The sequence below is a fragment of the Grampus griseus genome (genome assembly GCF_964374135.1).
Source record: "Grampus griseus genome assembly, chromosome: 14".
NCBI classification, from domain to species: Eukaryota; Metazoa; Chordata; class Mammalia; order Artiodactyla; family Delphinidae; genus Grampus; species Grampus griseus.
Genome location: NC_139008.1, coordinates 74,243,506 through 74,257,698, shown reverse-complemented (window position 1 = coordinate 74,257,698; position 14,193 = coordinate 74,243,506). Strand labels below are relative to the sequence as shown.

The following is a 14,193-nucleotide window of genomic DNA, read 5'->3' as shown; positions in this document are numbered from 1 at the left end:
AAATCTTGGTTAGTCTGCACTTTATTTTAATAGGAAAAATGTTTAGCTGTCCTCATTTAAATTCTCTAGTCTCCCATATGTTTGCTCCCACAAATCAGGAGTACTTGTGAGCCTTAAAACATATGACAAGGACTTTTCATAGAAGCAGAATTGGCATTTAAATTGTTTTTGCTGTGACCATGTGGATGAAGTGAAATTGAGGTTCTCTTTCAAGCTGAGGGCATCATGATGAATGCCCATATGTGTAGTCATGGTAGATAACAAAACTATAAAGAAAACATGGTGCCTGCTCTTGAGAGGCTTACATTTTAGTTGAACAATTCAATTCATTAAACATTTACTGAACTCTTTTCTGTGTCCTATGGATACAAAGCATTTGGAAGAGCTTACTGTTTGGTAGGGAAGCCATGTAAACAAATAACTACAGAACAGTGTGATAAGTGCAGCAGTAGAAATATGTGTGCAGAGCAAGACTCATTTAACATATTCATGGAGAGTCTGCTACATGCCAGACAATATAAACCTATGCGGTGGCTTTATCATGGAGAGTGAAACTGACAGTCCTTGTCCTCATGGACTTACAGTCTAGTAGGGCAAACAGACATTAAACAAATTGATAATGCGACGTCAAATTGTGATAAATGACGTCAAATTGTGATAAATGACGTCAAATTGTGATAAATGAGTGAAAACAAAGTGCTGTGAGAGAAAGTGGCCAGGATTTAGGGGCAGAAGATAAACTTTTAAACTAACAGAATCAGGGAGTAAGGGATACTTAAGCCTGAGACCTGGAAAATGAGTATGGATTCGTTCCTGCTACTCAAGTAGAGGCATCAGGAAAAACCTTGACTAGTTATAGCTGAAAAGTCAGTATGGTAAGAAAGTGGTGAACTAGGGAGAAGGTGAGACTAGGTTGGAGAAGACAGGAGCCAAGGCCAGGGGGAATCTTACTAGCCTCAGTGGAGATTTTAGACTGAATTCGAAATACTGTGGGAAACCAGTGAAGGGTTTTATATGTGTAAAAGATCACTTTAGAGTAATCTGGAGAAAGATTGGGAAACAGGCAAGAGGAGAGGTGAGGAGACTGCTTTGGAAGGCTCTTACTGTGGTTTTGGGGAGAGATGGTTTGGGGTTGGCCTTCAGTGGTACTTTATAGAGGTAAAGAAACGGGCAGAATGGACATTAATTTCAGAGAAAGAGTTAACAGAATTTGGAAATGTGATTGGAAGAGTGGATGCGACTTTAAGGAAAGGATGACATCCAGTTTCCTGGCTTGAGCAACTGAGTAGGTAGATGAGATGGAAAAGAATGGAGGAGGAGCATATTTGTTGGAAAAGATCAAGAGTTCAGGGTAGGTTCTATGGAGGAGGTAATCCTTAAAGTGGGTCACACGGGAAGACGTAAAAAGGTAAACAGATCAAGATGAGTAATAGAAATAGTAAGTGCTCAGAGAGTTTAGCAGGAGGGGTCAGCGGTTGCTAGAGATTAGAGATTCCTTGGAAGACATGGGACATGAACTTGCCTTTGAGGATTGGGTGACACCAGAGTTAGTGCAAGAAGAACATTCCATGTTGAAAAGCCGTATGAACAGAAATACTGAGATGCGTAGTGTGAGTTAAGTCATAAGAACAGCTTAAGTAAAACTAAGGAGGTTGGATCAGGAAATGGGGGAGAAATAATAAATGCAAAGGGGCCAGATCTGTTAGGGAAGGGTGCCCAGAAGCGTGATAGCCAAGCTGCAGTTGGTAACAGGTGGAAATTCAGATGATTAATCTGGTATTTGCTGAATGAATTGAAATCTGGAAGATTGGGTTTTGATTTTGTTTTTTGGAAACTCTTGGTGGTGCCAGCATAAAAATAAGAGTTTGCATTGAACTTAGAAATCCAATGAGAATGAACAAGGAAAACAAACAGGATTCAAGTGACTTAGTGGAGATAGAGAGGAAAAATCAGTTAACTTTCAAGAACTTAAACCATGGTAAATGGGAAGATGATTTTAGGTAGAAATGAAAAAGTCAGTCTGGGCCTGATTGGGTTGAATAAGAAGTTGGGGATGAGTTCCCAGTTGGGTGGGATGTCTCATGAAGAATATTGAAGCAGATCAGGCCAAACATACCTGTGACTTCAAATACTGGGTTTTTTTTGGTTTTTTTTTTTTAAACAAAAAAACACCTTGGCAAAAAAGGAACCAGGTTCTACATAAACCTCAGACTGAGAGAGACCACTTCTCAATAAGTATGTTAAGAAGGTAGAGAAACTGAGTGTACCTGTACCTGACTGTATGTCTCATATTGTACTTCTTTCTTTTTTCCCCTTAATTTGATTAATCCTGCTAGATGTTTTAAGTGACGGTTTTCTGTACTTTAAGGACAACGCCTTTGATCACCGTTACTTTGTATGAGATGGTGCCGTTTGCTCATTTTTTCTTCATGAGTCTTGCCCCGTATTATGACACACACACGCACGCATGCAACGTTCCGCCCCTTTTAAAGTCTCTTTCGAACAAGTCTGATGGGAGGAAATAGGTTCTGAGGGAAGACACTTTCACTTTGAAAATCTGTTGAGATAGAGATGATAGTTTGACATGTATACAGAATACTGAATTAGTCCCTGAAGGCTGATAGACACTATAATCCCAGTCAGAACTTTTGACTCTGGATCATACATTCTTCCCTCAATATCCTAATCTTTTGAGATTCTAGAACCTACTAGTCTTTATTTGCTGACCAGATGGTAACTATCCTTAAAATTTTAATCACGTTCTCACTGACTGCCGTATTTTAGAGAAAAATGCTTGGAGGGTGGGGGCTTCCTCCAATAAAGAGCTGAAAGGTTGGCTCCTTCAATTTCTTTGTCTTAGCATTTTCTTGCTACCTCCCACAGGGATCCATATGGCTTTGGAGACAGCCGAGATACAAGACGCGATCGATCCCCCATTCGAGGAAGTCCAAGAAGAGAGCCCAGGGATGGCAGAAATGGCCGGGATGCTCGAGATAGCAGAGACATGCGAGACCCCCGAGATTTGCGGGACCACAGAGAGAGCAGAGACATTCGGGATCACAGAGACAGCAGAAGTATGCGTGATGCTCGGGACATGAGGGATCCTAGAGACTTTCGTGACCTAAGAGACTCTAGGGATTTTCGAGATCACCGGGACCCCATGTATGACAGATATAGAGATATGAGAGACTCCCGAGATCCCATGTACAGGTACCTGTATAGCTATTCTGCTTGGTTTTTTTGTAATAGTCTTTTTTATGTGTGTTCTGCTGAACTAATGGAACGCTCTGTATAGCAGTGACTTTATCAGCCCTATATTTCCAATGTCTGTCAAATGGTAGATGTGCTGCTTAATAAGTATGTGGTGAATGTGTGAATGATGATGAACTGTGCTTAGTGAATGAATCTCCCTGTGGCCTCTGAAAGGCAACATCATGCAAATGGAAAAAAAGATGGAGTACAAATTGTTTTGGCAGTGCAAAACCGCAGGGAAGATGCACAAATGGCCAATAAATACGTGAAAAGATGCTCGACATACTTAGTTATCAGAGAAATGCAAATTAAAGCCACGGTGAGATACCACTTCATACCTACTAGGATGGCTATAATAATTTATTTAAAAAAAAGTGTTGGCGAGGTGTGGAGAAACTGGAATCCTCATACATTGCTGGTGGGAATGTAAAGTAGTATGGCCACTGTGAAAAAGTTGGGCGGTTCCTCAAAAAGTTAAATATAGTAGAATTAATGATCCATCAGTTCCACTCCTGAATATATATCCAGAAGAATTGAAAAGAGGAACTCACACAGGTGAATGTGAATGTACATAGCAACACTATTCACGGTAGCCAGAAGGTAGACACAATTCAAATGTCCATCAATAGATGGATAAAAAAATGTGATATATCCATAAAACAGTATTATTCAGCCATAAAAAGAAAGGTAATTCTGACACCTGCTACAACCTTGATGGTCCTTGAAAACATTATGCTACGTGAAATAAGCCAGACAGACACAAAAGACAAATACATGTTTTCACTTATATGAAGTATTTAGAAAAGGCAAATTCATAGAGACAAAGTAACAGCAAAGGGGGTTGAGTCTGTGTTTGGGGTGATGGAAAATTATTTATGTGGATTTTTTGATTTTTTTGGTTTTTAACCACAGTTTTTCAAAAGCACAGGGAAGGAGACTTGGGATGAGGGCATGGAATGGTTCCTCAAAACTAATATCAATCATTACTACCAGGGCTTCCCTGGTGGCGCAGTGGTTAAGAATCCGCCTGCCAATGCACAGGACGCGGGTTCGAGTCCTGATCCGGGAAGGTCCCACATGCCGCGGAGCAACTAAGCCCCGTGCGCCACAACTACTGAGCCTGTGCTCTAGAGCCCTCGAGCCACAACTACTGAAGCCCGTGTGCCTAGAGCCCATGCTCTGCAACAAGAGAAGCCACTGCAATGAGAAGCCTGCGCACCGCAACGAAGAGTAGCCCCCGCTCACCACAACTAGAGAAAGCCCATGTGCAGCAACGAAGACCCAACACAGCCAAAAATAAATAAATAAAATTTAAAATAATAATAATAATAATAATAATTACTACCAGTTATTTTGTATTTACTTTAGGCCAGAGAGCTTACTTTATGCTGAGAGCTTTCTGTACATCCTCCCCGTCATTTTGGAAGGTAGGTTAACTCAGTCCCAGCCACAGAGCTGATAAGCAGTGAGTCCCAGATACTAATTTCGTTTGTCTGATCCCAAAGTCCTATGCCTTACTGTGCCTTACTTCCTCACAGACAACTGGGTCTTGAAGAATTCTCTGTATTTGATTTTTGCAGGATAAGACTTTTAACTTTGCGCACATTTCTGTAACTTTTCAGGAGAGAAGGCTCTTACGACCGATACCTGCGAATGGATGACTACTGCAGGAGGAAGGATGACTCTTACTTTGACCGTTACAGAGATAGCTTTGATGGACGAGGCCCTCCAGGCCCAGAAAGTCAGTCTCGTGCAAAAGGTAAAGTAGCAGAAACAGCACTTAGCACTGGTAGGACACTTTACAAAAGAAAGAGGAAGCTAATAACCAACTGGAAAGGGGCTAATGACTTGGCTAAGCAATTCACAAAAAGAAGAAATGCAAATATCCTATTCATGTGTAGAGAACATTCAGCTTGAAAATCATTTTTAAAATGCGAAGTAGTACCATTATCTGGTTTAGTCATCTAACAAGAAGAAATAAATACAAAATTCCAGCAATAAGAAAAAAAATGAACAAAAGATGGGAGCAGAAGAGGTCATTTGCTTTTTTTTTTGCTCATTGACCAAGTAAAACTGTTTGCATTATCTATGTAGTATGTGGGGTTTTTTGTTTTATTTATAATTTTTACCTAACAGCATGTACTTTTTAGGTAAAGACAAACATGTTTTTTATTGATAAAAGCCTTGATTTTCTCAATATATTCAATACATCTTCAAAGATTTTTAGATTGTTTTACACCTGGTCAAGTTAAGAACCTCTTTTTCTCTCTCTCTCTCTCTCTCTCTCTCCCTCTCTCTCTCTCTCTCTCTCTCTCTCTCTCTCTCTCTCTCTCTCTCTCTCTCTCTCTCTCTCACTGCATTGGGTCTTCGTTGCTGCTCTCAGACTTTCTTTAGTTGAGGCGAGCAGGGGTCACTCTTCGTTGCAGTGCGCAGGCTTCTCACTTCGGTGGCTTCTCTTGATGCAGAGCACGGGCTCCAGGCCCGCGGACCCCAGCAGTTGTGGCATGTGGGCTAGTAGTTGTGGCTTGTGGGCTCTAGAGCACAGACTCAGTGGCTTTGGCGCACGGGCTTAGCTGCTCCACGGCATGTGGGATCCTCCTGAACCAGGGCCCGAACCCGCATCCCCTGCGTTGGCAGGCGGACTCTTAACCACTGTGCCACCAGGGAAGCCCAAGAACCTCATTTCTAATTTGTTACAAAACTTACACTTTACTGCCTGATTTTGTTTGTTTGGGGTGGGGGTTGTGTTTGTTTGTTTACTGCCTGATTTTTTTTAAACAAATTACAATTACCTGTCAATAGGGGACTTAAATAGTTGTCCCAAAAATGAAAATTAGAATAATAATGAAATACCATCTTTTACCTATCAAGTTGGCAGGAGGTTTTTTTGGTTTGTTTTTTGTTTTGTTTTTTAATGACAATACTCAATGTTGACTAAGATGTGGAGAAATAGCACTAGGTGCTCCACCCCTGTGAAAGGATAAATTAGTAACAGCCTTTCTAGAGGGCATTTTGGCAGCATGTATGAGATTAAAACAACCATGCCATTGAATCCAATCATTCCATGTCAATGGATTTATAATAGTAAAAGACAATAATAAGGGTTATTTTTAGGAGGTAGTCTAGAGGATTAATTCAGAGAAGTGTGTGTGTGTGTGTGTGTGTGTGTGTGTGTGTGTGTGTGTGTTATGACCTTTGCCTACAAGTAGTTCAGGATTGAAAATAAGGCCTGTGACTTATTTTTATAGAAAGGCACGGTCCATGTTTCAGTTTTCTCTGGTGTCATCCTGCAGAGCGTTTGAAACGTGAGGAACGGCGTAGAGAAGAGCTTTATCGTCAGTATTTTGAGGAAATCCAGAGACGCTTTGATGCTGAGAGGCCTGTTGATTGTTCTGTGATTGTGGTCAACAAGCAGACTAAGTAAGAACCCTTTGGATATTTTTCCTGAGTGAGGAGAAGGATCAGAAGAGAAATTCAGGTTCCTTGGCAGCTGTACACACTTAACTTGGGCTGTTGTGTACTCTGGCATTGTTATACTGTGTTAACCAGGGTTCTTTCACTTGTAGGTGACAGAAGACCCATTGCAAACTGGCTTAGGCCCAAAGGGAAATTTTTAGTTTGCTTGACTGGGAAGTTCAGGCATGGCCACATACAGGGTCACACAAGTCATAAAGATTTGTTCTCTCTGTTGCCTTCACTCTCAGACAAGCTTTCTACTCAAAAAGGCAGAACAGCACTGGCTCTAGACATGTATCTTCTTAGCTCAGCAAACCAGTGGAAAGAGAGCTGCTCTTTCCCATTGCTTCCACCTGAAGTCCTGGAATTGTTTCTCATTGGACTGCCCAGGCTTACTTTCCCATCCCTGAACTATCACTCTGACCAGCAATGCTGGGATGCCCTGATTGGCCAGGGCTAGGTCATGTGCCCACCCCTAGAGCTAAAAGTGGAATTAGCCCTGTGGAACCATATGGACTGAGTGGGAAAGGGGTGCCTTCCCAAGGAAAATCAAAGGGGAATATATGCTGGTCAGGCAAAGCAATAAATGTCCCCTTTGTGAGACAACACCGAATCCCCAGTACTTTGGAAGGCATACGTCTCTGCATTTGTCAGCCAAGAGCCAGGCTTGCTTTGTGAAGTGCCGTGGCCTTGCAGAGCTGTTAGGTGACCATGCTAGCCAAGCCAGAGTTACAGCAGTATTTTACTCTACCTCTGTTTCACATTCTTTTCCTTGAAGAAGCAGAGTAGGGGTGTAGAAGGGAGTATATAGCAGCTTGCAAGTTTGAGAGTAGCTATGTTCCCTTTCCCCAAGTGGTTAGTAAATAACTTCATGTATTTTCTAGCAGTTTGGGGTTAAAGAGCTAATTTCAAGGCAGAGACTAGGGAAATAGGTGTTGAGACACCAAGCAGCAGGCAGCATTCACAGGCTCTGGGCTGCCTTGTTTAGAAACAGATGCTGCTTTAACTTGCAGATGGCTTTTTTTTTTTGCCCCCCCCCCCACTTTTGACTCATGATAATGTCATTTTCTGAGCACCTACTCCGAACTACTACATGCTAGGCACTTAAATAAATTTTTTAATCTTCACAGTAATCCTGTTTCATGTGTATTCACTCATCAAATTTCTTCTATGTGTGACAGGTGCTAGGTCCTGGAGCTGTAATGCTAATAAGCAAACACACATGGCCCCTTCCTCTTGTGGAGCTTATACCCTAGTTGGACAAATGACAGAAATAAATGTATTGGTGATGTGTCTTATAAGAAATATATCAAGGATCTGATTTAGATTGCAGAGAAAGTCAAGGAAGTGACGTATGAGCTGAGCCATATTAATCCTGTCTGACTGGTAAAGAAACTGAGGTTTGTAAGAGGTAAAGGGACTTGCTTAAAGCTTCAACTTTGCAAGTAAATGTTAGTGGTAGGATCCAAGCCTGTCTTTCTAGCATTTAGAACCCATGCTTTTCCCACTATGTTGTGTAGCCTCTACAAAGACGGACATGTGTTACAAGTCTTAGGCATCAGGATGGTGTTTAGGAATGAACATCAGAGTAGAGAATCAAGAGAAGGACCTGGGTACTAAATACTGTGCTATTGGCAACTTTATGTGTGACCATTCTGAGCCAATATAGAGAAGGAATTGGTCTAGATTCTTGGAGCCTGAAGAGGGCGCTAGGGAGACACTGGTAGAGCTGGGATTTGAAGTCTTCATAGGAGCTCACACAGCTAGCTGAGGTGCCACAGTGGGAGTTGGGAGTTGGTCAGGGAGTACTCACTGGGTCCTGTTTGTTTCTACAGAGATTATGCTGAATCTGTGGGGCGGAAGGTTCGAGACCTAGGCATGGTAGTGGACTTGATCTTCCTCAACACAGAGGTGTCACTGTCACAAGCCTTGGAGGATGTTAGCAGGGGAGGGTCTCCCTTTGCTATTGTCATCACCCAGCAACACCAGATTCACCGCTCCTGTACAGTCAACATCATGTTTGGAACCCCACAAGGTATGGAGGCCCAAGCGGGTCAGAATTTCAGAAGTAGTCACTAGTCCATTAATTTTTTTATGCCTTACTCAGAAGCAGCAGGTTTTAGGTAAATGTATTTCAGCTCAAATGTAGTAGGGCCCTTTTATAAGTGCACGGCAGAGACTTGCATAGTCATTTAGTCGTCTGATATTCTTTCACTGGATACAGTTCTGGGCCTGCTGTATATGACGTTATATTTAGCACTTAGGTATATACAGTGATGTGCTGGCAAATGTTTAACAACCAGTTCTGGGGGGGGGCGGTGTGGTTTATAGCATTTGCTGATTTCCATGGTGTAAATACTCCCACTGTGTTCTATATCAAGCTCCCAACATGAAGTCACTTCAGGGCAAGTTGGGAAGAGATGCACACAGTCTGCTCTCACCAGTGAGGGCCGGCTCCAGCGCAGCTCTGGCACATACTACACTGAATGCAATAGAGTCCTTGCTTTCACCAGATTTTCTAATGAGGGACAAAGCATACAACAGGCAATTAGGATACTCTGTAAGTGTGCTAGAGAAGTGGGTGGAGGGGCTGTGAGAACAGGGAGGAGGCCCAGAGTAGGTTCCTTGAAGTCCTTCCCTGAAGTAGCTTTTAGTCCTTTGCTCCCAGATTGTTGAGACTCAGCCAGCTGATTCCCTGCTCGTTGCTTGCGCTCACAGCACAGACCTTTCGCTTTTCCCGCCACCCTGGGGCTTTCTATTTGCCCCACCAGTTTTACCCATAACGATAGAGTGTAGAAGCCTCTCCAGCGGGTCATTTGTCTTTCTGAGGAACAGTCCCTCAGGATGTGTGAAGACATTTCTATCAAGTGCTGAGAAGTCTCACAACGCTGTAAATCATTGTTGCGCAGGGGTGAGGAGAGGAGGTTATTTAGGGTCACAATTGGATCTTAATCCGTAACCTTTGAACTGATACATTAAAAAAACAGCTCTATTCTTAGGAGCACAGTAGAGAGCCAGGCTTTACAGAAGGGCTTTTTGGACCCCCGTGGCCTGCCTCCTGTGGTTATTCTCCGCATGGTCTTTTTGAATCTGTGAGAGACTGTCATGTTTCTTTGGTTTTTACTACACGTCTGTGATCTAAGAATTCCCCAAAGAACTAGCTCTGTACAAGGGTGTCTGTTGCCCAGCAAAGAAATCCATTCACCTATCTTCCCAACCTTCATCCCCCTCCTCTCCCAGCCTCTCCCCATCCCCATCCCAAGGCTTTTTGTCACTGTAATGGTTTTCTTGCTCATCTGAGGTTAGGAAGGGCTTGGTAGAGTCCAGTAGGTGGGCACTCAGATCTGTCATGGGAGAAAATAACTCAGGTCATTCCCTCCTGCAGAGCATCGCAACATGCCCCAGGCAGATGCCATGGTGCTGGTGGCCAGAAATTATGAGCGCTATAAGAACGAGTGCCGGGAGAAGGAACGCGAGGAGATTGCCAGACAGGCGGCCAAGATGGCCGATGAAGCCCTCCTCCAGGAAAGAGAGCGGGGAGGCCCTGAGGAGGGACTGCGCGGGGGGCACCCTCCAGCCATCCAGAGCCTCATCAACCTGCTGGCCGACAACAGGTACCTCACTGCTGAAGAGACTGACAAGATCATCAACTACCTTCGAGAGCGGAAGGAGCGGCTGATGAGGAGCAGCGCCGACTCTCTGCCTGGTGAGCTACGTGGCAGGGCCGAGGTGAAGTTCTGACTCTGCATTTCTCTAATCCCCAGGCTCTGTTGGGAGGGTGGCAGGCCCAGGGCTCTTGGGGTGGGCAAGGGAAATGAGCGCATCCCTTGGGCTCTCCCGTGGGCCAGCCATGCTGGTGTAATGATAACTTAAGACCTGGGCTCTGCTCTGTAGTTAACGTGGTGGGTGGGCTAGTATGCTGGCTCCCTGGGAACCAAGGTGGACGCCCTTCTTTCTTTAAGTAGTTGTCTGGAGGAATGAAGCTGTTTTCTGGGAACAGCACGTACCATGAAGTGGCCCCTTTGGGAAATTGATGTTATAGTCTGTGTACTGTGTGATTGATGTGATCAGTGATTGTTGTTCTTCCCTGGGCTGCTAAGCCTCCTGCCCATGGAGGGTACTTTCAACCAGATACCTCCTCCTTCTGTCTTGTAGGCCCGATTTCCCGTCAACCACTCGGGGCGACCTCGGGTGCCTCGCTGAAGACACAGCCAAGCTCCCAAACGCTCCAGAGCGGCCAAGTGCTCCCCTCTGCTACACCCACTCCAGCGGCACCCCCCACCTCCCAGCAAGAGCTTCAGGCCAAAATCCTCAGCCTCTTCAATAGTGGCACGGTTGCGGCCAATAGCAGCTCTGCATCCCCCTCAGTTGCTGCCGGAAACACCCAGAACCAGAATTTTTCCATAGCAGCGAACAGCCAGCCTCAGCAAAGATCACAGGCCTCTGGCAATCAGCCTCCAAACATTTTGGGACAGGCAGGATCTGCTCGGAACATGGGCCCCAGGCCTGGGGCTCCTTCCCAAGGGCTCTTTGGCCAGCCTTCCACTCGCCTGGCACCCGCCAGCAACTTGGCTAGCCAGAGGCCCGTGTCTTCCACAGGTATCAACTTTGACAATCCAAGTGTACAGAAGGCTCTGGACACTCTGATACAGAGTGGCCCTGCTCTCTCCCACCTGGTTAGCCAGACCACAGCACAGGTGGGGCGGCCCCAAGCCCCCATGGGATCATACCAGAGGCATTACTGAGGCTAAATCTCAACTACCCCTGGTCCCCTCTTCCTCTGGCCTCCCACCTCTTGCGTTCTAAATAGAGTTATTTGGAAGATGTTCTCTGCACCTCTCCAGGTCCACATCGAATGTCATAAGTTTCTACCATCTCCTCTCTTCTGCCCAAGGCTATGTTGCTTACCCCTTCCAGAGTTCGAGTTTATACTGCACTGGAGGTGTATTTTGGTGGTGGTAGGGTGAGGGTTTGGGGGGTTTTGTTTTTGTTTTTTTGTGGGTTTTTTTGGTAGAAAGTAAATATCTCTGGGGTCATGGGCAGTATAGATGTCTGGGCTCCATTTGTATTTCAGTTGTCTCTCTGTCAGCTGGACGTGGGGCGGGGGAGGAAGAAGCAGCTGAGCCCCAGCTGGGTGAGCTTGGGGTAGCATTTTCATGTTGAAAGCCACTGCCTTTGTTCATTCTGAACCTACCATGGGTGTCCAGCCTCACACAGGCCCACCAGAGCTCGAGCTTCTGCCTGCAGCTCCTGTGTAGGGTTCCAGAGCAGCAGGTTGGGCTTGGTGGGCACGGTGTCCTCTTACCCCATCCCACATAACGTGGGGTCTGCTTGAGGACTCAGAAGCCGGCTGGCTACTCAGCTACTGGAGTTGTTGAGGAGTGGCCAAGCCGGCCACTTTTCTGCCTGACCCAGGGTTGTTGGGTTTTGGTTTTCTCCTTTTTTCTTTTTGGCTTTCATTTCAATGAAAGATCTCCCGTGGACTGCACAGCTCCAGTCACCAGCAGTTTAACACAAACTGTGAACCTGGGCCCCAGCCACTCTTACCCCTAATATTTCTGTTAGCCTCTCCCTCACCAGTGGTAGTTGAATGGAATCGGCTCTGAGAAGGCAACTCTAGACTCTGGCAGTGAACACCCATTTTTTTTTTCAGTGATTGCTTTGAGCTTTTGACTCAAAAATCTGGCTCTTGTTCTGTTTTCTAAGCAGCAGGAGATAGGGACCATTTTGATGTCAGACTTTTGGTAGCTGGACATGTTCTTGATACAGGAGGCTGTTCATAACTTTTGAGCCAGAGTGAAGATACTAGAGGGAGGACTTCTGGCTGCTGCTCTACATGGAAACAAAGGAAGCTGCCCTCTCCCTAGGGATGGTGCTCATTAGAGCCTTGCGGATCAGTCTCAAGGGGCCCCTGGCAGAAACGAGGGAGAGCAGTGACTTCACCTGAGTCCCTGCCAGTGGCTGAGTAAACAGTGGTTTCAAAAACTCAAGGTCCCCAGATGGCAGCATTTTATGTTCTGACCTGTTTGTGTTATATAGTGTTTTTTTCCTCTTTGGAACTTTTGTGTTGTTAATAAGATGAGATGATTACTTTTTAATTAAAAAGAAAAAGTGAAAGCTGTGTTGTCTTTCTTGGGTGTGCATATCTGCAGGGCCTCTTTGTGAGCGTTCCTTCCCAGAGTTTGAAGGTGAGGTTCCCTGACAGAGCACTGATGGGTTTCGGTCTGCCATGAGCCTGCAGTCAGGCCTCAGAACCTCTTTTAACCCTAGCTTCTCTCCTTATGCAGCTCACCTAGTACAGTTCAGAGCAAAAGCCTGCTGGTTAATTATAATGCTATGTAAACATCCTTGTTTGTGGCAGACTTGCATTGTGTCAGAGACTTATCCTCTTATTCTAGGAAAGGAAAACAGGACTTGTGAAGAGGCCTTTCCTGGCCAAAGGCGAATGGAGAGTGGGGTGCTCTCCTGTTTTGATTTTGTCTCACTTGCCGCCCTCTGTCCAGCCCATTATGCAAGGAGTTGGCAGAAGCAGAGTCACAGGTAGGAGCTCTGGAGAGCATTTAATAGCCCTATCAGGAAATTTGGAGTGGGTGTGGTGAAGTGAGTGGCACAAGGCCTCCAGTGGATTAGGGACCAAGATGCTGACATTGCTGAGCCTGACCTAGAAGTGCTCACCATCTCATAGGAGATGTTGTGGGTGCAATGCCCCTGCTGCCAGTGCCTTTGTCCCTCTAGGACAGGGCCCCAGAACTATCAGTACACTAGGCAACCCGCCTGGAGTGGTGGTCAGTGTTTCTGATTAAGAGTCTAGGGTCCTCCTGGAGGGCCACCTTTTAACACCCCTCTTCCCACCTACTAATTCTTCCCCCTGGAGTGTCCAAACAGCACACCTCAGGCTGTGAAGGGTATAATAAAATTATTTTTATTGCATTTTGTGCAGATGGGAGTCTAAAAAATTAATACATAAAAGCTATAAAGCATTAAATGGGAGCATTCAACAATAAAGGAAAGAACCAACCCTCTCCTTTTCATATTGGCACAGAGGACACAAGATCAATACTGAGGCAGAATGCGGAATACTGAAACACATGGAAAGTTAAAGGCAGGCCTAATGATAGTAATAAATACTCCTGATGTGGTTTGCAACCTCTCCTATTTACAAGGGTTTTCGACTTCATTGCATTGCCCTGCACATAGATCGTCTAAAACAAAAGCAACACTAGTGATCACTACAAGGCTATTGAAATATTGCACTCAGAATAAAAGTCACTTGAATGGACATGAAACATCTAGCTACATGATTATAAAGATAATTTGATGAGTGACGTGTGATAACGTTCATAACAAATATTGCACATGTAGCACAGAAAACTTGGGGTTTTGTTGTGGGATGTCTGTTTTCATCAACCGAAACTGCTCTTGCCAACCAGACAGTCTAGGCCCAGATAGTGCAACTTTGGTTCCCTAACTGATGTTAATATACCC

At 44.8% G+C, this 14,193-nt stretch overlaps 1 protein-coding gene across 3 annotated transcripts in view; it reads left to right on the top strand.

The window, feature by feature from the left end:
* NCOA5 (nuclear receptor coactivator 5) overlaps positions 1 to 12,825 on the top strand; it is a 30,526-nt gene extending 17,701 nt beyond the window's left edge. Inside the window, exons 3-9 of one of the 3 annotated variants that reach the window (XM_082671239.1) lie at positions 2,884 to 3,034; positions 3,178 to 3,210; positions 4,875 to 5,011; positions 6,546 to 6,672; positions 8,544 to 8,743; positions 10,094 to 10,437; positions 10,864 to 11,038. In XM_082671239.1, coding sequence (XP_082527365.1) covers positions 2,892 to 3,034; positions 3,178 to 3,210; positions 4,875 to 5,011; positions 6,546 to 6,672; positions 8,544 to 8,743; positions 10,094 to 10,437; positions 10,864 to 10,911 — 1,032 coding nt within the window. In that variant the 5' untranslated portion in view covers positions 2,884 to 2,891 and the 3' untranslated portion in view covers positions 10,912 to 11,038. Of the gene's footprint in view, positions 1 to 2,883; positions 3,211 to 4,874; positions 5,012 to 6,545; positions 6,673 to 8,543; positions 8,744 to 10,093; positions 10,438 to 10,863 lie in introns of all 3 variants that reach the window. The other 2 variants (XM_082671237.1, XM_082671238.1) reach the window with 2 other exon arrangements.
* The last annotated feature ends 1,368 nt before the right edge of the window (positions 12,826 to 14,193 follow it).